The sequence below is a fragment of the Gavia stellata genome, chromosome Z, assembly GCF_030936135.1.
Source record: "Gavia stellata isolate bGavSte3 chromosome Z, bGavSte3.hap2, whole genome shotgun sequence".
Taxonomy (NCBI): Eukaryota; Metazoa; Chordata; class Aves; order Gaviiformes; family Gaviidae; genus Gavia; species Gavia stellata.
In genome coordinates this window covers 27995722-28023563 of record NC_082637.1, presented here as the reverse complement: position 1 = coordinate 28023563, position 27842 = coordinate 27995722, and the positions used below count along the sequence as shown (strand labels likewise).

Here is a 27842-nt window from a genome sequence, read left to right as displayed (position 1 = left end):
GAGAAAGATACTCACTCAGTCAACAACTTTTATTGACTGAACACTGGTATGAGTTTGGCCCTGAAGCATTCGCCCAACTTGTCCTGCAGGTCTCACAGTGGTAGAACCAGAAGAATGGAGCACAGTTCGAGGATATTTAGCAGCAGTGGCTTGGGATATGGTTTGCTGAAAAGTAATCAGATACATCAAACCACTTAACAGTACAAAAAAGTTACCATTAAAATAGCTCTAAGTGAGCTGTAGTTTAAACAGAAAGATTTGCAATCCAGCAAACTGAAATACACTTCTCAAAAACAATGGTTACTTTAACAGAATAAGTAATTTCCTTCCTTATCTGTAATATACATTTTAGAACATGAAGTGCTAAACTTACAATTAACTAGGCACCTGAGCTTTTATCACCTCAATCTTACTTCAGGGTTGGTTTGTTTGCTTTTTTACCAAATTGTTCAGAATTTTCCTTTGCTAAATTTAATCATGCCAACATTCCTTTTGAAGTTCAGTATTTGCTATGAGGAAGTCTCTGAAAGGTCTCTGGTCTCTGAAAGGAAAAGGTTTGCACTTGTTTAACAAAAATGAATTTTCTCCCCCAAAAACTAGCCACCTTACTTGCAATAAACAGTAGCGATTATGCTTTTAACTCTCCCCTGTCAGATTAATTCAAGAGAAATATTTCAATCTGATTGACTTCCACTTAGGCATTTGTTTGCAGAAAGAGTATATGGAATATATCTCTGGGACTGTCACATTTATTACATTTTTAAAAGTCAGTATTTGGTACAGTAGTTCAGGTACTTGTCACACTAGTCACACAATCTGAATCCATAAATTGTTCTTAATGATAAGGACATTCAATTTAATTATTAATTTCTGCTTAGGAGTCCAAATTCTTGAAAGCTGTGTGCAGCCTGCCACACGGCTCTGATTCACTGCAGAAATGAGTGAAAGCAGAACATCCCTCACATGGACAGTTACCAGTATCTCCAGCTCAAATTAAAGGACCTGATGTAGCTCTGCTTGTTCTGGCAGTATCACTGAAGAGAAACTGGACTTTCAGGTAGCACAGAGGAAACTGAGAATTCTATTTTACTCGTTAAAATATAAGAAAACATCTTCAACTGTTTCATACACCTCCAGTCAAAATCTTTTTTTGCTCAGATTGGTCTAAAAGTGTAGCAATTGCCTAGACCATTTAGGCCACTGTTTACAGTCTTCCTTTATGTTGGTTTCATACCCTATTAATGCACTTATTTCAGTGTTTTCTTCAGGATAAATGGGGGCGGTAAGACTGAAAATACAACAAGAAGCAGGCTTGACGAATTTGATTGCCTCCAGACAAGGGTTTTACTTTTTTCCCCCCAATAATTTGCTACGCTCAGCCTATCAGTCTAATCTATTTTTCTACCACCTCTAGTTCAGTCACTCTTCCTGCTATACACCATGAGGCTTGTCTTTAAACTGTGGTTGCATGGTGATGACACTAAACACTGCTGTACCAACTGACCACTTCTATAAAGAGGAAGACTCATGGAAGAGCTGGCCAAGAATGAAACAGCCAAGACTACTATACATGTGAAATAAGTACTACAGAAACAACACAAATAATAGATTAAAGTGGCAGTATTTACTTCATCTCCTCACCAGTGCCTACTACCCAGCTCAAAGACAGTACCGCTTGTTATTTTAAACAGGACTCAAGTCTGAGCCTTGTCTAGTATCTCTTCACGGTGGTCATTTTTCTTTAAACTACTACCAGATGTGTTCTAATAAGAATACTGTTACAAGCAGAATTCTGACTTACCTGAGTGACTGGATGATGTTTTTCAACAATGACTGAACTCATGGGTGGAGCAACTCCCATCACTGCTAAACTACCACAAATCCTGGCTTTTTGTCCCATATCAGCTCGGCCTGTGATTCGAGCAGTGATTGTTCTTCCTGCTTTCTGCTGAGCAGATGTTATTACTTTTGCCAGGGGCTACAAATGAATTAAGTATTAGTTGGTAAACAATGCTAAACAATATTTACAATGCTCTATATGTCTGCTTAGTTTTATCAGCCACGTGCCTAAATGGAACATGGGATGTTACAGGTAATCCAGTTATGTTATACGGGACTGAATTTGCTCCACCTAGTTGCAACCTGGTATATTCCATCTTCTTCCACTCTGAGATAGCATTTCGAGCAAGTGACTTCTATCCTGAAGGGAGTAAGGCTAATGTGACAAAAATCAAGCAACATGGATAGTTTAACTTTGCTCACTGGCTGCATACTCAAGTGACAGCTGCAGGCACTTCCATCACCCTGGAAAGTCTTTCTAGCAGTGACATAGCAGATACAAAAAAGCTTCCATGCAGTAAAATGCTGCATCTTTCTTTGACAGCTGGTAGCAAACTGTATCAGATGGGAAAAAGAAAGGACAGCAATGCAGAAGACAATGGCAAAAAGTAAAAAGGACAGTTTAGCAACAAATACAGAAAAGGGAGTGAGAGAGACATTTCAAACAGCAGGATGCTAAAGCAAAGCATATTCTTTCCAGAACACAATGGTATCATGTGAAACACCAGTTGTTCCTGTTGCACTACACTTAAGTGTACGTGCACTCTTCTATTCTTCATTTTGTTACACTTCACCTCCCCCCCTCCAAAAATAATTTTAAATTGCTCCTAACATAAATAGGTTTCTGTAACATTAACAAGCATTTGCAAGCTAGTGTCTTCACACAACTATGTAAACTCTATGGCAGTTTCCTCAACTACATACTTGTGTTGCTCTTAAAAATGCGGAAATAACGTTACTCAAACTAATAGTTGTTATAATTATGCCTTAAAAAAAAAAAAGGTTCATTTTAGCACATTACCAGTTTTTGACTTGACAGCACACCAGATCCTGTAGCTGTGCTAGTGACGATTACTGGAGAATCAGAATCTAGCCTGGTCTGAGAAGTGCTTGCATGACCCATGTGGGTAGAAAACTGTGAATGAAACCAGAATTTACAAAGAATGAGTAAAACTTTCTAGAAAATATAGTTTTAGTGTTTAGACAGTCCGTTTTTTGACTATTCCAATTACCCTTCAAAATTTAACTTCTTTGCAGATACTTTATCTCTAGTTTTACTGGTTTCTGGCTAATTTAAAAATACTTGTCTAAAAATTGGGGAAACAGTGTGAATAACAATTGATACTGTTAGAATGAAAAATCAGGAAAAGAGGCAAGCACATCTGCTCTGTTCTAACCTGTACTCTAGCGTGAAATTGTTTTACAGTGGTGACGTCTTCAGCATGACTCCAGGGCAGGTCCGGAACATCTAAGCTACTGGATAATAATCTGGGTAAGCTGACATGACAGGCCAATAAGCTGAGTTCCCTCAGTGTCTATATATGTTACACTTTAAAAAAAACAAGCTTCAAGTCAAGCCAGCTTTTCTTCTTTTCAGATTATATTAAGCTCAGGTTTTTTGAAAAAAAAACTCTTAACAGCTTTTTTCCAGAAAGAACCTTGGAGAGCAAATCTTGCTTATTATAGTGACCTTGTCTTCATTAGTTTAACACATTTCACTAAAATAAAAACGGAACTTAATGAAAGTATAGCAAGTCACAGAGCTGTGCCCCAGTCACTTCATTTACACCGTGCAGTCTAAACATAGCCATAGGTTTCTTTTTATACTTAGACTGCATCCAAATTCCTTCAATTCATGGGCTATGGCATTTATCTTTAAAAAGCTCCAACCGAGGAAGTTAATTTTTGTCACTAGCGAATACAGTTCTGTTCCAGCTACACACTTACCATGTCTTCCAGCTGCAGAGTAGTTGCTGGTGGAGGTTCTGGTGAGGGAGGATTATATTGTGAAGGAGGGAGCCTTCCTGCAACAATGCTACCGGTATCATTTCTCCTACTTCCTAAATCTATTATTAGAAACACAAAGTAATGGGATCAGCACATAATCTAGCAAACCCTAAGGGGAAAAAAGAAATAAGTCACAGTAAAAATTTTACTATTCCTTTGGGATTTCTGTATATTCTAATTAAAAGGATCAGCCTGTTCTTTGTAGCGGGCTGTGTGTGTGTATATACATATATAAAATTTTTTTTTTTTATATATATATATATATATATAAAAAAAACATTCCTGTATTTGACCCTTCTTTTCAGATGCTTGGAAATAATGTTTTCCAAGGGGCTTGTTTCTGCATTATGTCTCAACATCCCTGTGGCACTTGTGACATACTCGTAGTGCAAAGAATGGAGGTTCTCCATACTGCTTGCCAATACTAAATCCAGTGTGCAAGAGCTACTCTTACGCTAAGGGACAAAATCCAGTTCAGGTAGAGAGCAGCAAAACACAGAAAGGCCATACTGGACTTCTAAAATGGTGTAAGATCCTTAAGGGGGCTCACTATCAGTAAAATAAAATGTTATTTTAAATTTCTTGAGAAGGTACTGCAATTTCAAGGAGCCATAGATCATGCTCAGCATCATCTCGTCTCCACATACAATGTCTGGACACTGGCCACATCCTGGCTGTAGTGCCTGAATGCTCTTTGGGCACCCTGCAGCCCTCATCTCCCCCCACCAGCTGGGTAAGCCTGAACATGCGCAAAATCCAGCCAGGATTCTTTTGTCTCACAATGAAGACATCCTGGGGAGGTCAGATCTGCAGACCTAAGCCCAACATCTTTTCAAAGCAGTTTCAGCCTTTTCCTTTAGAATACAAACTTCCTCAAAAGAAGCAGAGAGAGGTATTCTTATTTACTCTCCTATTTCTGAAGCAGATGACGCTAGCACAGCAGTTCCAGGACAAGGGAACTTTGCTCATTCCAGGGACTAGAGTGACACCATGTAGTAGTTGTGGTTTTTTGTTTTTTTTCTTGAAGTGAGCCGGAAAAATATAAGGAAGGTAGTTCAAATCAGTGCAATACTCAAAGATTTCAAGAGTGAAAGTATGCCAGAATATGCATTTTGTACATATATATGTATGTACACACACATTAACCTTAAGCATACACAGGACCAACACATAGTTACAGACCAATCAGATGTGATCTATGTCACTGAAAAAAAGCAGTGTTAAGGTTTTTTTAAGTAAAAAGTCATGAATTCTTATGGGTTCAATGCTCCTTGAAATACATGAAGAGCTTAAAAATAATCTTAATGTACTAATAATTAAAAAAAAAAAATCATCTATCAGTATCAGCCAGATAGATTTTAGACCATCAACATTGACTCCAAATGTTATGGACCCATTAAGGTTGTGATACTTGCACACTATTAATAACATACATACTATAATACACATTATAATGTAGGTTACTTGCATAATGTATGTATATTAAATTTACATTATAATAACCTAATAATAATAAATCTGTAAAGGGACCAAGTTCTGCTTTTATTTCCAAAAACAGTAGGTGGCACTGTAGCTTTCATATAAATATATAATCACTGACCAACTCTGGCACATGGACATGTCCACAGATTACAAGACTAGAACAAATCACAATAATCATCTAATCTGATGTTTGAAGTCCCCTGATATCCTGATCAGTGTTCGGTTATACATGAGGAAGAATGCAAATAAATGGTTGTACAACCATATTAAATAATTATGTAATTTCATTAAAAGCACTGTCTGGCTGTAGCAAGAAAGAGATAGTGTGCCGGGGGCAGGGGAGAAGGTGGTACAAGAGGCAGTGGAAGAATATGGCAGGCATGGGACCAAGGACAACAGAGACTAGGAGATGTTATGAAGCCTGATGAGGACTACAGTGACCACAGGAAATTAAAAAGCACGATGCTGGACAGCCAAAAAGTTGGGTACAGACACCCCAGTGCTGTCCAGCACAGCAAAATCTTTAGGTATTGTGCCTGTGTAGAGTATCAGCTCCTGCTTCATAGTAAAAATCAAGCAAAATGTTTGGTCCATGAGTCCCAGGGGTTGGCCATGGCAGCTCTAGAGCTCAGTTTTCTTCATTTCCTTCCTACTTACCCTCTTCTTTACAGGTTTACAGAAAAAATGCTTTCCTATTTCACACCACGTAGTTACCTATCATTATTTGGGAGATGCACTGTCTGTTGCATGTTTTTGGAAAGCAATAAACAAACAAATATAGGATAAAGCTTCAAGAGAGAGTAGTTCTTTAATTTATATAATACAATGAAAAATAAAGTACTTGGGCAATGCCCTGTAACTTTATTCCCAGACTCAGTATCTTCAAGAAATCATTCATTCTTGACCTTCCCCAAATATTGATCCTATGTTTTTACTAGCACACAGCTACTGTGCATAGCCAATGTCATATTCTAGTTTCCTAAGCAACTGCACAAATACTGTATATGTTTAACAGGCTCAGACAGCTGCTCAGGTAAGGATCCTCTTCCACCTTCTTCAGGTTTTTATTTCCTCTTCATATCTACGTTTTTGGGGAGGAATTTCTCTGAAGTAGTTCAGAAACTTCTGATATAAGACTGTTAGGTTAAGCAACTGAAGTTACTTGTCTAAGACCATTAACAACTGCTGCCAGTACAGCTGGTTGTTAAGCCACATGTAAAGCTGTGACACTCCTGCTGGCACAGCTATTTTGTCTTCGATGTAGACTGCTGCACCAGCATGATTATGCTCCTACTGCTATAGATTGTCTCACTTTGAGGGGGTGATTTCATTGTATCAGTAAGGGTGCGCAGCTCTTTCCTGTGAAGCTGCACAAATTTTACGAGTGTGGTGCTGACATAATTAGACCAGTGTTCCCTGTTCTGGCACAGAACTCCAACTAAATACAGAACCTGGGAGATTTACTTGCCCCTTTCACATTAAAAGGCAAGATTAAAAACGAAGGGAGAGCTGTCTGGGAAAACCAGGTTAATTGCACACTGAAGTTCCAGAGAATAGAGGAGGGGTTTTCCAGGATTTCCCCCTCACACATACCCCCTTCCCCACTCCAGCCTGGGTGCTGACAGAATTTTGGGTAATCTCCCACAGTATTTTAAGAAGTTTGCCATCCCTGGCTTCTTGTTCTGCCTTCAGTTGCAGGTTACCACCCTCACAGCAAGACAGGATGAAGAGAACATGTTCCACCTTTCAACTACAGCAGTGCAAAGTTCAGCATCAGAATATTTCTCAACATATTCAACAGGATTTTTTAAAGCAGTAAGAGTTTCATAAACTCTGTATTGCCACAAGCCCGCATTTAACAGAAAAACAGAAAGAGAAAAGGGAGAATCCTTTAAAACAAAGGAACAAAAAACCCGCCAACAAACCAATCCAACAGCCCCCCTCCTCAGCTGATTAGAATTGCTTTTTATACTAACCAGGATCTGTCCTACCGTCCTTGCCCTGAAACATGGTCATTGCTTCCAGATTTAAAGCACATACACCACGCATAAAGGCTTTCTTCATGGTGTCTTCATATTGTTCTCTTTCACTGTGCAGTCGCAGAATCTCAGCTTTTGTTTGTTCCAAAGTAGCAGTTAGCTATGAAAGAGAATAAGGAAACAGCTGTCTTGTACTTCTGAATACAAAATACAAACATATTCCTCAATTACCTTTAAAAGACACTTACTACGTTTACAAAGACACGCATTTTCACTTCAGAAATCTCTGGTTCACCAGAGATGAACAGCTACTTGTAATTTCTTTGTGCTATAGCACATAATTTGTACTAGGAGCATACCAAGGACAAGCGTACATTTAATAGCCAGACTAGGTATCCTCAGGCTATTCAGTTCCCTGAGCTGAAAGACAAGGATGGAGAGCAGAATAAACTCCCCATGATCCAGGAAGAAGCAGTTAACAACCTGCTGTGCCACCTGGACACTCACAAGCCTATGGGGCCTGATGGCATCCACCCAAGGGTACTGAGGGAGCTGGCGGAGGAACTTGCCAAGCCGCTCTCCATCATTTATCAACAGTCCTGGTCAACAGGGGAGGTCTTGGAAGACTGGAGGCTTGTCCATGTGATGCCCATCTACAAGAAGGGCCGGAAGGAGGATCCGGGGAACTACAGGCCTGTCAGCCTGTCCTCAGTGCTGGGGAAGATTATGGAGAGGTTCATCTTGAGGGCGCTCACAGGGCATGTACACGATAACCAAGGGATCAAGCCCAGCCAGCACAGGTTCATGAAAGGCAGGTCCTGCTTGACCAACCTGATCTCCTTCTATGACCAGGTGACCCACCAGGTGGATGAGGGAAAGGCTGTGGATGTTGTCTACCCGGACTTTAGTAAAGCCTTCCACACTGTCTCCCACAGAATTCTCCTAGAGAAGCTGGCGACTTGTGGCTTAGACAGGTGCACTCTTCGCTGGGTAAAAAACTGGCTGGATGGCCGAGCCCAGAGAGTTGTGAATGGAGTCAAATCCAGTTGGCGGCCGGTCACAAGCGGAGTCCCCCAGGGCTCAGTTTTGGGACCGGTCTTGTTTAGTATCTTTACCGATGATCTGGATGAGGGGATTGAGTGCTCCCTCAGCAAGTTTGCAGATGACACCAAGTTGGGCAGGAACGTTCATCTGCTCAAGGGTCGGAAGGCTCTGCAGAGGGATCTGGACAGGCTGGATCGATGGGCCCAGGCCAATTGCATGAGGTTCAACAAGGCCAAGTGCTGGGTCCTGCACTTGGGTCACAACAACCCCATGCAATGCTACAGGTTTGGGGACGAGTGGCTGGAAAGCTGCCCTGCAGAAAAGGACCTGGGGGTGTTGATTGACAGCCGGCTGAAGATGAGCCAGCAGTGTGCCCAGGTGGCCAAGAAGGCCAACAGCATCCTGGACTGTATCAGAAGTAGTGTGGCCAGCAGGAGTAGGGTGATCGTACCCCTGTACTCGGCGCTGGTGAGGCCGCACCTCAAATACTGTGTTCTACAAGAAGGACATTGAGGTGCTGGAGTGTGTCCAGAGAAGGGTGAAAAAGCTGGTGAGGGGTCTCGAGCACAAGTCTTATGAGGAGCGGCTGAGGGAGCTGGGGTTGTTCAGCCTGGAGAAGAGGAGGCTGAGGGGAGACCTTATTGCTCTCTACAATTACCTGGAAGGAGGTTGCAGAGAGGTGGGTGTTGGCCTCTTCTCCCAAGTGACTAGTGACACGACAAGAGGAAATGGCCTCAAGTTGCACCAGGTGGGGTTTAGGGTGGATATTAGGAAAAATTTCTTTACTGAGAGAGTGGTGAAACACTGGAACAGGCTGCCCAGGGAGGTGGTGGAATCACCCTCCCTGGAGGTGTTCAAGGAACGTGTGGACATGGCATTGTGGGACATAGGCATGGTGGTGTTGCGTTGATGGTTGGACTTAGTGATCTTACATGTCTTTTCCAACTGTAGTGATTCTGTGATTCTGTGAAAGGATTGTCAGACCCTACCTAACAGCTAAGCAGAAATTTATCTTGCAAGTTTTTGTCTTTTAGAAGTTAAGCATCTGGCACAACCTAGATTTCCACAGGAACATGGATTTGCTCACAGAAAAATAAGTGTTCCCATAAAACTATTTAAGCACAGGGTGAATTGTCATTAGGAATCTCTCTTTTCTAGCTACCGTAAAAAACTAAAAATGCTGAGAAAAGACAGACCAAGTTACCTTTGTAACTCCCTACTTACTGTTTTTCTGCTGGTAGGCCACATTTGGTGAGCCTGTTCTTAGAATTCAATATTTAATTTGTTAAAATATAAAGCTTTTAAAATATGTATTTTAAAACTTTATGTACTTACTGTGCACCAATGCACACGTTGATAACTTAACTTCACCTTACGCTCTGAAAATTCTTTAACAAGCTTCATTGGCAAGTTGAAGGCAAAAATCAAACTTAAATTCAGCCTTTAACAGAGTAGCTATTATAGGAAAAAGAATATTGTAGTCATCATGATCATTCATAATAACAATGGTCTTCTATTTCCATTGTCTTCTTCAGTAAGACCTCAAAACACATAGCCAATATTAACAGTGTGCTCTTAGAAAACAAGTATCATCCCTATTGGTGGGCAAATAAAGATTTGTCTCATTTCAGGAAGAGGCCAGTTTACTTCACCTGTGCATGCAAATTTGCAACATTTTACATCAGACACAGTAGAAAAAGAAAAGTCATATCTAGAAACCATAGTAGAGATCTTAGATCTCCTTAGATCTTGTATACTTGGGAGCTCTGTTCTGCTGGGGAGTCCTCATGTTTTTCAAGTTTGCTGAGAAAGAGATACTTTGGAGGGATGGGGGGTGGGGGAGTGAAGGAGAGAAAGAATAAAGAAAGAAACCTTATTTTACCTCCGCAATTTTGGCTTCATAATCATTGGTGAGCTGAACACAGACATCTTCTGCCCTTAACTGACAGGCTTTTGCTACTTTTTCTTTCCATTTTTCTTCACTAAGAGAGCGCCACGCTGCCCATACTTTCTTCATCAAAGCTGTCCGGAATTGTCTGTCTGCTATTCTATTTGCGTATTCCTTAGGAAACAAATATAACCACATCATATGCAAGCTCAGGTTTCCTAAAAGTTTAAGTACTCAAAAGAGTGTGGATGATTGGTTTACAACTTACTACATAGACCACAGTACGAATGCCTAAACTGAGTTACACATGCCGCAGTGAAGTGGTGCACAAACGTAGCATCAGCAGTTGAATGTTTCTTCCTAAACACATGCCACGGAGCGTTACTGCCCCCAGTATGAGAAACCGTATTTGCGAACTCCTAGCTTACACAAACCAGTGCTTTTACTCTTAGCTTAATGACACTTAAACAACAACCTCACCTATATGGTGTAACCATGCACGTGTGAAGCCATTTAGTGGGTATGTGGCACATTTTGATTCACTGCAAGAACCATATAAAGCCTGCAGTCACAAAGACTGCAGATGATTAGCATAAAAAACCCTACCTTTTTAATAAATTTAGACTTCAGGATGCTTTAAAAAGTGCTGTAAGACAATTCTATTATTCTACTCCATTTAAAAATAGTCACCAGACAATGTATTTCAGCATTAAATTATTTTTTCAGAAATTAATTAGAAAAAATAAAAAGAGCTGAGTAAAAACAAGACTCCAGATTATTAGTAAATTCTAAGATGGGAGAAAAGGAAAAGAGAAAAGGCAAATCAGCAGAGTTTTGGATAGCATCAATGAACTTGAGTCTAGCCAGGAATCTGTACCAATGAACAAAGGTCCGAAACAGAGCTTCTCCTTTTTAACAGCCTGGAATGGGAAAGGTTTGCAGTCTTGACATGGGATCCTTCTGTCATACTTCACTTAGTAGACTACTTGCTGTTTAGACTTAGTAGACTATTTATTGATGCAATGCCCAACATTTTGTGTGAGGCTAGCTCTTAGCTACTTCAAGTTTTGGCAACATGAGAAGAGAGGGCAGCTGATGTTTTAATTATGAAAGTGGCTTCCCCACAAAATGTAATACTGTATCATATCACTGTTCAAACATAATGTGTTTGAAATTAGATAGAGATTCTCTGGGCACCTACTTCAAAATACAGATACGGTAAACTACAGTGATTTTCTGTGAGCTGATCACTGTAATTGGAGCAATATAAGACAAGTATAGGTTTGATTTTTTCCCCATCCCCGAGAGTATTCCGACAGCAGTGTTCTTTTTAGAACCGATGTTTTCAAACTGTTAGTTGACATTGTCAAACACATCAAAATAGAAACACTGTTATTTCTTCAAACTGTAACAGGAACTGCAGCAACTCTGACCCTATTGAGTTCAGAGGTTTCATTTTCATTTTGTACACATACCTCTTGTTTGGATTTAACATGCTGAATCCGCCACATTGTAAACTTTCTCATCAACTCTATTCTCTCCTTTTGCCTCTCTAATGCTTGGCTCAAGTTAGTAATCACCTGCAAAAATATTTATTAACACTATTTCAATAGCTATGATCTCTGTAAGGTCAATGTACTTTATGCATCAGTTATTTTTCACTTAAAGCATTTGCTTTTAACAGATGCTTTCTACTGAATCTTCCCCTTACTCTAATCAAGCAGGAAACAATAATCAGAGTTCAAATCAGAAGTAAAATTCCTGTGGCTTCAACACTCAGACTATGGCACTTAAACACTTTCACTGTGTAGTTGTAGGAAAGGTTCAAGTGAATTGTTATTTCATCTGCAGGCTTCTGTGCAACTTCCCTTTAATTAAATGTTATTGTAGCATAAGGTCAGAAGAATCACTTATTTCAAAGACAATTTTGATAAATCAGGAACATTTATATTAAAAATCTGGTTTAGTGCATCATTAATTAACTGAAGTGTAAAGAAATTATTTATCTGCAGAAAGCTTACAGAATAAACAAGCTAAGGAATTGCCAAGAACTAGCAAAATCTGATTAAGAATTGTTATTCTCTTTAAAAGTTCTTGTGAAAGATATCATATAGGCCTATAGCAATCAAAACATTTGAGAGGCAAGATGGCCTACTGGACAGAGAATGCAAATAGGGACTTTTACCACCAATCTCTCAATATGTTTTAATTAGTATACAGAAACAGCTGAGGTTCCCTGATTAAAAATTAGGCCAGGCATGATGCAAAGTGGATACACCAAATCACTGAGCATTTCTCTGTATTTTTGCCTAACTTCTTAAGCTAGATTCTGCCATCAGTCACATCTAAGCAACTCCAATAGGCAAGTAGTGACCAATCTTGGGACTCTTGGGAATAATGTAAAGTTGTTTTAACTACTGCATAAAGATTGTGAAGAACAATGTTCTATGATGTTGTATGCTAACATATCTTAATAAGTTACATTGCATATGTTACATGCAATAATTATTGAACATACATCAAGGAAATTAATTACACTTAAAATAAAATTTATACTTAAATCAATAAAGTTATCTAGCAAATGTTACAAAACTCCTATTTTCTTTCAATACAGAATTTCATACAAACTGTTTCAGTTAATCTTCAGAATGTTTAATGAAATATTACTAGGCAAAAGCTTGGTTTCTTGAAGGTGTTCAAAATATCAAAGTCAGAAACAAAAAAGGTCAATTTGATACATTTAAAGTAATTTAAAGCTGATACACCTCTCGATTTTTAAGAATGAGTTCTTCGTAATACTGTATGTTAATAAATCTAGTCTAAGCTACTTCTCTCTGCTTAAATATGACTAATTTTAACTTTTTGCAGTTTCAGAATAACTGAATAGTCTCAGCTATATAAGTAACAATGACTTTATCCAAAATTAGAAGTAAATCTGCATAAATTATCAACAAATCAATAAGAAAATAGAAAGCAAAAGGAAATGAATATAATAAATTAATTACTTTTGTTGAAAAAGTGTCATACACTAACATAAAACAAACTTTGATGCTGCATACCTGTTGATACACACTATAAGTCTTAGCTTAAAACCATGTTTGTTAATCAGTATATTTTTGCCACCAAGAAGCATTTGTGAGATTTACAATGTGAAATCAAGGATCTACAGTATTCATAATATTTGTGAGGCTGATGGACTTTGGGATATGCCCATGTTAGAATACAGCAGTTTTGATAAATATGGTGTGATACATGGAAGCACTGCCACCTACCGTCAAGATGGTGGCAATAATAATTTTTTATTGAATTTTTTTTTTTTTTTTTAGAAACAGAACTATAAAATTGGTTGAAGAAATAATTTCTTTGGTAGCAGAAAAAGAAAATACTGCTTTCAAAGTATCATTGATAATTATGGTGCATTTAACATGAGTGACATACAATGACATCCAACAGAATTAGAAATGTTTGAATGTTAGAACTGAAGTAACTATGGCTCTGCACATATGTACTAGTTAAATGGTATTATACTAATCCTGTTGCTGTAATGTTACAACATTTATATTTGCTTGGTCTGTAAGATTACTGTTTTCCCAATGGGCACAGAACATCATCTTCCTCCATATTTTAACTCCTTCAAGGGATGTTTTTAAAAAAAAAGTTAAATAGGAATTAAAAACGCAAACTCCGTTAAGTGTTCTCAAGTACAAGGTTAAAAATTCAGGATAGCAATAAGAGGATTCAATTACATTATGTTATTGCAGCGCTGCCAAAGTTTTATATCCATTTCCACAATTCTAGTTAATTTTGAAGTTGTTGATATTGTTGATAGCACAAAAGCTTAACTCAGAGACCCGAAATGTACAATTCTAAGAATTTGTACAAATGTACAGTTCCTAGAGAATCCTAAAACTGAGACTCTTTAACGTTTAGGATACTGCTGCCCATTTAAAATACAAGAAAACCAATCTAATAACAGAAAAATTAAAGGCTTTTAAAATGTAAGAGCTAATAGACTCATCTAAGTCACTGCTATCTTCATGAAATAAGTAAGAAACAACAATAGATTTAAGAAGCAAACAATGCAAAATACGTACATACAACACGTTAAGTTTCCATTGTTAATATGGACAACTTTATTAGCAACAATGATTCTTTTTCTACTATACAATCTAAATATATTATTTACTTTTCTATGTTACTTGCTGCAGGATGAATTTTGTTCAAAGAGATGGATCCAAAAATTCAGTGTGGATATTTTTAAAAAGAGAGGAACTGTTGAATTATGAAATTGAACTACTACCTCATCCTTTCTGCCAATAGAGATTTCATAAGTATGTAGCAACTCCTTCAGGTTTTCCATCTCATTGCTCAATTGTCTCACATGTGCAGTGTGTTTCTCTTTTTCTTGTCTCATTTGAAGCTTGTGATGTTCAATCAAACTAAGCTTCCATTTTCTCAATTCAGTCAGAACATTTGTCTGAAAAGTTAAAGGGATGACAGTAGTGTAATTAGTAAAATTATTTCCTCCTCCCTAATCTTTTATTCTTAAAACACTTAGCAATTAAGGAGACATGAGTATTTACAGGATGACTTCATTACACAGGCTGTTTATATCTATAAATATTACCAGACATAATGAACTCTTGAATGATAATAACTGAACTTCCCTAACAAAGAAAGTTATTCCAAAATTCTTGAAACAAGATATTCTAGTGCTTATATGCAATACACAACAATAAAAACAATCGAAAAGAAAACTACCATTTCCGGTGCAATTACACCGCAACTTTTCCTGCACTCTCGCTTATTCTACAGCACACTGACATCTGTATATGATTTTTAAGGATTCCATGCAAAATAAATACCTTAAGACTTCCACTCCAGAGATCAAGTATGTTTTCGATTTGAGTTACTTCTTCATCGGGTAAAGTTAATTCAGTCACTACGGTTTCATTGATTTCTCTTGGACCATGTGTGGACCCTTGTGAAGAAGTGTCTTCCGAAAGAACAGGGCAAAGTTGTTCCATGTTGGCCTCAGAAGGCTCCTTCACTGATATTATGACTAAAAATGAAACAAAGAATAAGGATTGATCCTCTGGAAAAGCTAACTGGTCTGCATTCTGGATGGAAGTCAGAAGCCAGGCATTAAAAAAAAAGAAACAGAACCTCAAAATATTCATGCCATCAGAAACCTCCTTTCCTCATGTAAAACAAACAACTCAATTCAAATGTATGCTTCCAAGATACAAGTATATTTAAACTAACAGTCCTATTGTAATGTTAGTCAAATCAAAACTACCACTCCCTTAAAGAACAGAATATTTTAATGTAATTTAAAGAGGATGCTCACAGCAAGTACCAAAAAAATACCATTGCCAGAAGAAAAAAAGCACCTCCCTCAGTAAAGACTTCTTGTCGATTAACATCTCAGATCAAAATATCTAAAAACTTTTGTCATTTTCCTTACTAAGACTGCAAACTCCTGAGGCCAGGGGCCTTCCTTTGTGCATTCACAATGCAACCTGTGGGTATATTTCAATGTTGGTATGTACCTGCATCCATTTTCCTTACAGCCTTTAATTTGCTTCTCTAATTAGATTTTAAACTCTTTGAGACAGAAAATATCTTCTATGAATTTACATAATGCCTTACCCAACAAGGCCTCACTTTCAGGTACTGTGGCTAACTACCACTGCAATAAAAATTAATCCATGCCCAGAAGCAAATGGGCATGCATTTGAGTGCCAACTGATGAGAAGAAAAAAATGGGCTAAGAATAAAGAAGTTAGTATTTAAGTAAACAGAGGAAATTAAATATTGTTTAATATTTAGTTATTCCTTAGAGAAAACTTGTTATTTGAGTTGACAGCTGAATAAAAATTTAGGAAAGAAGAGGAATTAGCAGATTCCTGGTATTAATTACAATCAGGACATCTTCAAAAGAATGTTGGAAAGCTCCAACAATTTAGTCTTCGCTTCTGAAAACAAATATTGTCTGTACAATTGGTTTCATAGTGGATGGGTACTATTTTTTGGTACAAGCTTAACTGTTTTTCACAAAGCAGTATTTTCAGTGGACACTGGAAATTTATGTTTCTAATTTATTCAAGGCCAAGCCTGATGGCTGACTCTCTTTTATACTTACTGTCACTGTTACGTCTCCTGTCCAAAGGAAGCTAGAGAACCTGTCTGGCTAATACTCCCCCTGACCAAGTAGGATGAATTGCAACTACTATACTCATGCTCCAAAACAAGAAGGAAATAAGGAAGAACTGTGATGTAGAGGCAGTTACAAGTGCTTTTTGGTGTTTCTCCCAAGGTCATATACAGCTACACATCATAAAATTAAAAACAGCTTGAGCTAACGGAGCCCCATCTAACACACCACTTCTCTAGACTAAATTCCCTACCCTATTACATAAGCAGAAGACCATAAACAAATTATTCTCCATCATACCAGTATATTAAGATCAGGCTCTAGCTTTTGGTCATTGTTTCTCCTACAAATGAGAGAAGTATTGCTTAGCTAATGGCAGAATTTGAGTATTTGTTGCTTGTAAAGATCTCAAAAAAATATGGCATGCTGAACAGATGACCCAGACTACTTGAAATACATCTAATTTCAGTGATGAAGAATCTGGCTGGCCTTTCACAATACAAAATATTTGGCAGTGTTACTATTATCAAGTATTCCCAGTTCTGTCCTTCACCGCTTGTTCCCATTCCTGCACGTCACTGTGTTCTTCCTCAAGTTGTGACATTGCTGTAAAATGCATGTAGGTTTGTTTTTATTTTTAAACTTGTATTATTTGCTTGGATTACAAAGTTATCCAACTTACACAGCACAGTTTGCAAGATGTTTACAAAGTAAAAACAGAACAAAATGTAACCAGTAAAACCAGGATATTAAGGTAGACTGACAACTGCCATAGTCCAAGATTGTAGTATTACAAATTCATCACTCCCCTCACCTTAATCCTCCCCATGTACAGATTATCCTAACTCAGCTTCCATTTTTCTCACTTAGCATAGGATGTATCCTTCACTGAATCCACTGAGTGTATCTGTTACATGTTTATATCATCATCTCATGTAATTTATCTTGGCTTTCCAGTATTGATGTAATTTTCTAGTGGTATACATATTAATTTCATTCTTATTCCTAATGCTCTCCTTCTGACACCTCTATTCCTTCTACTGCATTACATGATGACACTCAGTTACAATGCCCTAAGTTACCAAGTACATGGAACCATTTGGATATGATAAAGTAATAAAGTGTACTTCATTAAATAATTCCCACATGCATTTACTCCAACAAAACTCTAGACGATATTCTTGTTTGTAGCAGAGGTAATGAAATTAGCTGTTTTTCCAGATGTCTGTTATCCCAATAGTAGGGTTATGGTTTTATTCTGGGTTCCTCTAGTATCTGACTTTTTCTGCTTTTATTAAGTAAATAAGATCTGACAGACTGTTCTCACACATGATCTACTATCAGTGGCCCAAGCTGAGGGTAGCAATTGTACAGTTTTTTAAATGTACAGTTTTTTAAAATGCTAAAATGTACAGTTTTTTAAAAATCTTCTCAGAAGTTTAATGGATCAATACTGAGGACTGGTAGCCTGAAGAGAAGGAATTTTCCCACTGTTTGGGTATGAGTCATCATCACACATCTTTGCTACGAATAATTTACTGCTCAGTCTTAGTCATTTTCAAATTTAATCAACTAAACTGGTAATGAGAACAGGAAACTGAGTTTTACATTTCAAATTTTAAAAGCATTTGGACATTGAATTGGAAGAAAACATGCTGCACTAATCAATTATTTTTCTTACTTGACTGGAAGCTTTTAGTGAAGATATTATGTATCATTAAATTTACTGCAATAAATAGACATTACCAGTAATCAAGACTTGTACTGTCATAGTGGAAACGTTCACTTCAGTTTCAAAAACCCCAGGAGAAAGTCAGAACACCAGACCAAAGAATACGCCACAAACAGTACTTCATTTCAGAAGGCATCATGTGGCATTGGGAACTATGTTGGTTTCAATACCGACATCACATGGAGAAGGGGAAAAAACATTGCATGCTTGAGAAACTCTGCAGAAGAGCAAACTTTTAGGTATTAACTCTATACTCAGCACAGACATGCATTTTGTTTTACAAAGTTATAGACTACTACCCTAATAATTTATGATTTTGTTATTTTAAACACAGCAACAGCATTAGAGCCAGACAGGGAAAGAACAAATGTCAAAGAGCCTGATTTTAGTATGAACATGTAGCAATGCCAAAAGAACGGAGCTAAACAAAAAAATTAACTGTCCTTCAGAAATAACCTGCTAATCTATCCTATTGATCAGTATCAGAGGTATAGTATTGAATTTTAACTGTTTTCTTACTGTTCATCTGAAGTCTTGTTATTAGTATCAGGAAAAAAAAAGTATTCTGAGGCCATTAACACCGTGGCAAACACCACTCAAATATGCAATCATCCTCGATCAGTACAAGAGGTTATATAGAAGAGTTGGTCAGATCTTGGTCAGATACTCTTTTAAAAGCTGAAATAACCTTCTTCTTACAACTAGATTGTTTCAAGCTCTGTCTCAAGGAGATACAAGACATCTCTTTTGTAGACTGACAGGACATAGTGACATTTTTAACAGCAAACCTATTTTGATAAAGCAGCAAAGCACCAGAAGTTTATTTATAGTGTGCAGTTAATAGAAGCATTATGGAGCTGTGTAAATATTCTTCTTGCCTCAGTCTCTGAGAAGATCAAAAGCACCTTCTTTACTGTTTTTAACCATTTTTTTCATTTTGAAAGTACAAGACAAACTGTATTTTGCAAGGTGCTGCCCTTTGCAAAGATAATAAAGATCTGAGTGTCTATAACTGAGGGGAATACGTGGATCCTTGTAATGAGCACTATTTAAAACTGCTGTGCAAAATTTTGATCACCATCAAGTATAAGAGCATTTCTTTCCCCTGTCCCATAACAATTAACTACAGCTTGCAAATGACTATTTCTAGTTGGTAATACCAAGCATATTAAAAGATAACTCTACTCAAATATTTCAAGAGAAGCAATCAAGGGAATGGAAATTTGTCCTCTCAATTCTATTGCACACCTTTAGGCAGTAAAAAAGAACAAAGACTTCACAGGCCACATGTTTGGCCTCAGGAAAAAAAAAAAAGAGCATAACCCCTCTCACAGAGTTAAAGAGAGACAGCAGACAGTGCTGGCTAAAATCTTCTCTTCAAAGATGACAGAAAATGGAGTATACAGTCATCTACCAAAAAAAAAAAGCACAAGTCTAGTGTTTTGATTCTGATCTTCTTTCTTATACACAGCAGTATCACACATCACAAATATTCCCTTACAAAACAATGTTCCACACAAACTGGGAGTGAAAACTCCAAGCAGAGAGAGCACTGGGGACAAGACCTGAACTGGGATTTGCTCCATGATATAATTCCACATAGCTGAGTTTGAAATTTTCTACTCCCCTTTTAAGAACAACTTCTCAGGCTGAGAAACACTTCCAGCAGCTGACCTGAACTGCTCTACAGTTCAAGAGTTTTGCAAGTGTATTTGAATCCTGGCAATCTGCTAGTGTGATTGATCAACAGCCTGCTACAATGGAAGAAGATTCAGAGGACGTGAACACTATGCTCGTGAAGCTCAGGGAAGAATACAGGGAGTGACCACAGCTACTGTAAAGAAAACTGAACTTACTTCAACACAGGGAGGGGCAGAGGGTGGCCTCTGTTTTTCACAAATGGCTGTAACAGTTGAGTGGCTCAACTGGTTGTGTAAGTGGCCTTAGTTAATCAAGAAGTGTGAATGCATTTCTGTGCTAGGCAGATGAGCATGTGGGAAGCATAGGCTCAACCCAACACAGTACAAAAACTGAGCAACCAGCAAAACGAACCTTCAACAGAGCAACAGGCTAGAGCTGGCTTTAACCCACAGTCTTTCCCGGCAACTGGGGACGCCCAGTGTCATGATAGTGTATAGAGACTGGTAACAGGAATCACATTTGTACTGTGATCTAACAGTATATTACAACTACTCTGCCATGCTGTGACTGCTTACCACATCCTGCTCAGGTTTTGGCTAATACACAGCTCATGCTAAGGCCTGGTGTATCCTGGGAGCAGTGCCATTAGGTCAAGGCAAAAGCAGCATGTAGGCAGGACATAATGGACAGAAGGGCTAAAGGTCATTATGCAACCAGTATCATCTGCAGCTTGCAGTCTCCTGCAGCCATAATCCTTGCATGTTGATTGTCTGGCAGTTCCTTCAGAATCCACTAACTTACAGAAATAGTATAGACCAAACTTCCAAGCTGGAAGGTAGAAGCATGTCAGCTTACTGAAAAAGCTTTTGAAATGTATCCAACAGCAGCCAGACTGCTGAGGCTTTTGTGCTTCCTGGTGTGGTACAGGGAGGCCTGCACCATGATGGAGGGAGAAGTAAGGATAAGCACTCTCTCCGGTAGTTAGGCAACTATTTTACTCATAGAAATGTGAGCTATGAGTTGCGAGTTATGAATTGGAAAACTTGTGAGTTAGAAACCTCATGAATTAAGGGATAAATTAGTGAATTCACATGTTAGACTAGTCTGTACAAAGGGGATTAAGCCCTTGTTTGATGTTTTTGTTTTCTTTCCTGCTGAGCTCAGAAAATAAAGTTTAATTTATAGAGTATGCTGACCTGTACATTTGAGAATCCAAACAGACCATGACATGTGCTTGCATCACGATTTCAGTGTATTGCTCTATCACTCTGCTAAACCAAGATCCCATGTAACAGCAAATATCTTCAGATGAGTATACTGGTATTAGAAGACTAAACCCTCCTTGTGTACAGTATCTAAAGCAATCTGGTCAGACAAAATTGGACTCCTGACAGTAGCCACAGAATGTACTTTGGCAGTGGAAATCACAGACAGTTTAGGTGTTACTTTTAGCTGAATCTATTATACTGCAATTTTTGGTACCTCGACCTGATATAACAGGTGGGGATGTTTTATCTTCCCAATCAAAGTATTTTGTACCATAATTTTCTAAACCCAAACCACTGCTCTCTAGGAGCTGCAAGAATACCTCTTACTATAGTGGAATTTTTTCTACAATGTTTGACTGTTCAAGAACAATTGCCATAGTACAAAATACCAGCAGCTTCAATTAATCTGATTTCTTATGCAATTTGGTACAATTCCCACACAGGACATAACTACACTGGATCAAGTTAATAACCTTCAATATGTAAAAATCAAAATGCAAAGGCTGCACTTGAAACTCTTCTGTTGGCAGAAGTTTTTCTAACACTATTCACATTCTAATTCCAGATCTATTTCCATTACAGGTGTTCTCTCTCTCCAAATCTCCATTCTCACGTTTTCAATGAACCCAAAAACATGCCTTCTACCTTTCCTGTGTCAGTCTGATATTCAAAAGAACCACCACACTTATTCTGCATGGAGAGAAGTTATATATGTGATGTCCTTAAGGACTAAGATTCTCCATTAGTTTATAAAAATGATAAAACATTTCTCCTTATGGCATACTGGAAAGAGAGGTATTGGCTTGGATGTCTGAATGTACGTAAACTGCACTGCACAGACTCATTGTGGAAGGATACAGAGCATAACCAATACTACCACCCCCACTTTAATCACATTCCTTATTTTAGGAACCTGTTTCTAGATAATTTTTTATTATATTGTATTAACATAAGTTAACTGAATGGTAATTGACAGTTTACTAACACTGCTTTATATTCCAGTGAAAACAACATACCATTTAGGAAGATAGATTTATTTTTACCCATGGTTCTTTTTCTAATATGAAATAAACAACTTTCAGTGTCTGCATTGCCCTTTGCAACCACACTGGTAAATACTTCTGCTAGCAGAGAGTTATTTAACTCTGATCAGCATGGCCAAGAGTTCTTGCATACATTAGCCATGAACAACATTTACTCCAAGATGACGATTAGCACCATACTTACACAGCACTTAAAGGCTGCTTAGTTTCTAGTAATAAAATTATCTACACATTTTGCAACCCATGCTCCTCTAAACAGTAGAGATAAACACATCCTCAAGGGTCACAAAAAAGAGGAGTGAAGAAAAAACTGTAGGTAAATATTTTTATCATGAAATAGCATGATAAAGAATAAAAGTTAGTTTAAAAAGTAAGTTCTTCCTGATTAAGTTAAACTCCCTAGTAAAGAAAGAAGGCAGGTATGATTGTTTACTATTTCTTCTGAAGCAAAATTAACAGAGCTTCTTCAATGTAAATGCTAGTGACAAAAGCAAACAATATATAACCATAAATACCAGTGTTACTAACGCATCACAAGACACTAAGTTTATACAGTCCTAAATACCAAGCAATAAAGTAAAACTAGAATAGAGTGATTGAACTAAAAGAGTAAGAATGACATTCATGTAGTGACATGATTAGTCATTACACAAAGCCGTTTTAAGGTAACTCTTACTTCCAAATAATCATATTTTAAATACTCATTTATCACGGCAGCAGAGGTATTAGCAAAAACAGTTGTGACCTGTCAAATTTTGACGAAGTAAACTGTAAGTAAGGGCACCCCTTTTTACATTATTACACGAACCACTTTAAACATCTGCATCACAAAACCCAGAGAACTGTCAGCACATCAATACTACCATCTGAAAGCAATGTCAGAAAGAACCCTTCAGTGAATATGCCTTCCCAAATTTCTTGTTGTGCAAAATGTAAATGTACTATACATGAGCTATGTATATTTTTCGAACAGAAGCTTTTAGAAAACTTATGTCAAAAAAGTTGTATCATTGTTCTTGTAAGCTCAAGGCATAGCTGTGCACATACTACCTGGAGTCTTACGGTGAATAGCATCATCTGTTACACTTGAAAATCTGCCACCTGCTCTCAGTCCTGAAGCAGATTCTGACCACTTCGAGACACACTGTTCAAACTTCGGAGTCACTACAGCATAACGAAGCAGCTCTTCATATTCATCCTGTCACAAAGTGATGATGAATAATTATAAAACTACAATTACATTTCTAAAACTAGGTATATGTAGGAAGGAGTGGAAATGGTTTTCAATAACTTTTGAGACCTTTTTAATAATAATTATTATTATGGTGAAAACTAAGAGGATTTCCCTTGAAGTTGCAAAAGACAGCTGTTTTCCTACCATGATTATAATAATTTATCTTTCTCTCAGTTTGTTTCATGTTCACATTCGTTCCAATTACAACTAGGTGCACTGTAATAGTTACACAGAAAGACTTTGCTAGATGCCAAATTTGGATACTATAATAGGCGCCTTAAACAAAAACATGAACTAAAAATAAAAGTTCCAGATCATGTAAGCTATTAATCATCTGATAACTATTTCTAAGCACTACTATTACTGCAAAGAAAAATATATATTTTTATAGCCACGATAAAGATGCTACTGAACACAGTCACATTTCACATTCTGTAACATTACAACTTTTTTGGTGGGAGTTCTAAAGCCAATCATCAAGACATTTGATGATCTAGTATTTTCTTTAGATTAGGTATAATTATTCTTACCTTATATTATGCATTCTTTAAATTAGATACGTACAGGGAATGTGTATACGTAACTAATAAAAGCTTTCCTGTTAAAAAGTTATAAACCAATCTAACTGGTATGTGGCATTATACTACATACCAAAGTAAGCCAATTATCATTTTTTGAGATCTCCTAGTTAAACAGATTTTCAGAATGCAAGTATTTAGAGTTCAATGTGAAACTGTGAACAATCTGTATTACCGCTTAAACATACAATCCAGTCATTAATTTAAAAAATTCTAGTAGCAGTTAAATGGTGAAACCGATCAAAGCCACTAATTAAACATCTGGAAAAAAGCACCACTTGGAAAGTACTAAACCAGGCCACTAGCAGTCATTTTTTCTTCACTTAATACTATTGTACTAATTCTGTTTAGCATCCTAATGAGGTCAAACCTCAGAAACCAATTGTGAATTGAAAAATTATTCACCTCTTCAAGCTGGGGAAAGTTAGAGTGGAAACAATCAGTTAAAGGTACCAATTACATGTAATATGTTTTTGAATCTACCAGCTGAAAAGGATAATGTTTTAAAACTTTCAGCATAACCCTTATATTTAAGTGGGTTTCAACTAATTAGAGAACATTGTAAGAAGTTAGGTTTTGTACATTTTAGCTGAATTCTAGTTTCCTTTCGAATTTCCATTTCCCATATTCTAGCCTATCATGTTAAAATTATAACGCTAAATAAATGCATGTGAAGCTATATAATTACAAACAAATACACAGTGTATCTTTTTGAAAAGCAAAATGAAGTATCATATTCCACGTAAAAGGCATAGTTAGTTGCAAATCAACAAGTTATCAATTTTTCCATATACATATCTTTCTAAACAAATACAGTTTAGATTTTATCAGATGTCAGAAGAAGAAAACAGGTATCTTCAGATGAGTTATTCAGCCAGGAACTATTTAAATCTATACAAAATTCCCCGTAGCAAAATTTCAGCAGAGTAAAAAAGCCAATATATTAGTCTCTACCTTAACTCATCTAAATTAAATGCGCAGAAAATGTTAGATCACTTCTCTGTCTTCTTCAAAGAAATCATGTGACCAAACAGCAACTTAAAACTAATTCTTCCCCCCCAACAAGTTAGTTTTCAGTCAGAGCTGGTCCAGCTGCTTCCATGAGTACCTTATCCAGTTCAAGGGACCTTGTAGGTAAGATGTCAGGTGCAAATAGGTGGCTCACTTTGAGTCACCCAGTTTAATCACTAGCACACAGTCTGTCTTGCTACAGACATCCTGAGCACTAAAAAAAAAAATATACCTATCAAGTTATGGGAAGAAATTTATCTAGTCTTTGAAGTTCTAACACTCTTATTAAAACCCAAAGAATCTACTGTGTGCAAGAATACACACTCCTATGCACCAACAGAAAGTGTCAATATACAGCATCCAGTGAAAAATCTAGAAAGAAATGCTTAAAAATTACAATATTACTGCATTGTTGGAATGAAGTTGAAAGTAAATATGAAAAACGCACAGTATTCCAATTGTAACCAGAAACTTAGACAAAAAAAAAAATCCTGGAGACTGTAATAAGAATATGTTAGACAGAGAAATGGAAACATTACATGATTAAGTGTATTATCTCAATCTTAAGTATTCCATAACAAGGATGGTGCAATTGGAATGCAATATTGACCAATAAATTTCAAATAAAAACATAATAAAATAAAATGAAGACTCTATCTTTGTTTTATTTATTATCTTTGTTCTGCTTTAAACAAAACTTTCAAGCTGTTATGTGAACTACAAAAGTTCTGTTAGAGCATAAAACTACCAGAATATAGTTCTAAGGCCTGAAGGTCAGTGGAGTTTTGCTCATTTAATGAATACTACATTGGTTTCGTAGAAGTAAATAAATGAGTGTTGCAATAAGCAAAGGGCACAAGAGCATTCAGAGATTTGGGGTTTTTTTTCCTTCCTTCTGAAAGCATTATAAAAATCTACAGATGCTACATCAAATTTGTCCTTAGGATTGTAGTCAAGGTTACTGAACAACACGAAAAGAATTACTTGAATGAATAAAGTCTTGCAGAACTCAATCATAAGTAAATGGAAACTCTCTAAGAGACAGTGGATTCTTTTTATAAGGAAAAGATAATAATCTGGCCTCTATTTAAAAGCATCAAATAATCAAAAGGGCCCAAACAAAACAAAACAAAAACGACCCTTCAAAATTATCTAAAAGGAGTAGACTACTTCCCTGCCAATATTCCTATTGCTCAGTTGTGACGCCAGTGTTGTTCTTTTTCAACAGTAATCGACTCCTATAAGGAGCGGCTGCGGACTCTGGGTTTGTCTAGTTTGGAGAAAACGTGGCTGAGGGGCGACCTCATTGTTCTCTACAGCTTCCTGAGGAGGGGAAGTGGAGAGGGAAGGGAAGTGCTGATCTCTTCTGCCTGGGATCCAGTGACAGGATGCATGGGAATAGTTCAAAGCTATGCCAGGGGAGGTTTAGACCGGACATGAAGAAGCATTTCTTTACTGAGAGGGTGGTCAAACACTGGAATGGGCTTCCTAGAGAGGTGGTGGATGCCCCAAGCCTGTCAGTGTTTAAGAGGCATTTGGACAATGCCTTTAATAACATGCTTTAACTTCTGGTCAGCCCTGAATTGGTCAGGCAGTTGGACTAGATGATCACTGTAGGTGTCTTCCAACTGGAACTATTCTATTCTAGACGTGCTCTCAGTTGCAAAGCAGTCAGTCATTCATTAATATTAGTTTAGTTTATCATTTTCTACAAAGTGGCCTTAGAACCTCCTTGATAATCAACCAGATCATAAAAGAGAATTCTGGTCTTTCAAAATTTGTCGCACAATGCGTTCATCCTGTTTTCCAACTACAAAAGGCATTGGAAAAACAGATGAAGTACTGTTGCTGAACAAGATTAAGAAAACAAATACAGAAGCACATGAACTGCAGAAATGAATCACCCATAAACAGGTAGCTTAAAAGGGATAAAGTCAATCCACATGAAGAAAAAAAACCCTTAATTTAACAATGCTTCTGCTGTACATGCCCATTCCACCAGGTGACAAAAGTGGAGATGAATTTCTACAGGGCAACTAGCAAAACTTATTTTTATCAACATTAGCCTGTTTTGGGTAGAATCCTATCAAAGGGAAAAAACCTACACACTACTCAAATAGGAATAACCAATTATTAAAGGATGAAAATCTGCTGCTTTCAAAAGAATAGGACAAAGACTTTATCCAGTATCTTTGCATCCTCTCAAAAGAATGCTGAGCACAGAAAAGGAAAATGCCCCACTGTGACAGTTCCAGCATATCTTGGCATATTTGATGCAGAAAAAAAATAATAGCATTTCCTTTCTGAGATCAACTTGGCCACAATCCTACTCCAAGGGAAATAAATCCATTAAAAAAAAATAAATCACTTCTTACAACATCATGTAAGAAGCCTAACACATACTTACACTTCATCCCTCAGAAAAAATGGGTTTCTATCCTGCTGTGTCAAATTTATGCTTCTTCATAAGACTTAACACACATGAACACCAGAAAAAAAAGGTAAGAAAACTGTACTATTTTACTTGTAGCTGTCATTGATCAGCCTCTTAAGTTTAGATACGAATTTCCACAAATTGAAATTTCTTGTGAAATGCATAAAAGGGAATCCAAGTGAAGATATTTTAATCCCAGATTTTTTTTTGTCTAATTTGCTTCTTTTCACTAACACTTTTATTATTTTCCTGTACACGTAAAATTAGATTTCCTTGTAATTATCCTTTGCCAAATAAAATGCCATGACAGTGAACCAAATGAGGTTGCCTCTTTCCTACCTGAAGATCTGAAGAAACAGAACTGCCCCAAACAGAGTCTTTTGGCAAAACTGGACTTGTGCATTTCTCCTCATCTGATGACATTCTGCACAAAGTTAGTCTATAAAACAGTAGAAGCTGAACTTCATTTTTCAGTTCCAACATGTTTACTGTATGTTCACCAACA

At 37.2% G+C, this 27842-nt stretch overlaps 1 protein-coding gene across 1 annotated transcript; it reads right to left on the bottom strand.

The window, feature by feature from the left end:
• Positions 1 to 15: 15 nt before the first annotated feature.
• POC5 (POC5 centriolar protein) lies at positions 16 to 27760 on the bottom strand. The gene is made up of 11 exons (XM_059834076.1): positions 27677 to 27760; positions 23131 to 23278; positions 15105 to 15301; positions 14540 to 14716; positions 11715 to 11819; positions 10234 to 10413; positions 7305 to 7467; positions 3787 to 3905; positions 2861 to 2974; positions 1802 to 1978; positions 16 to 165 (listed from the first exon to the last, which is right to left on the bottom strand). Exons 1-11 carry the CDS (start codon positions 27758 to 27760, stop codon positions 16 to 18), a joined length of 1614 nt encoding a protein of 537 aa, XP_059690059.1.
• Between the last annotated feature and the right edge of the window lie 82 nt (positions 27761 to 27842).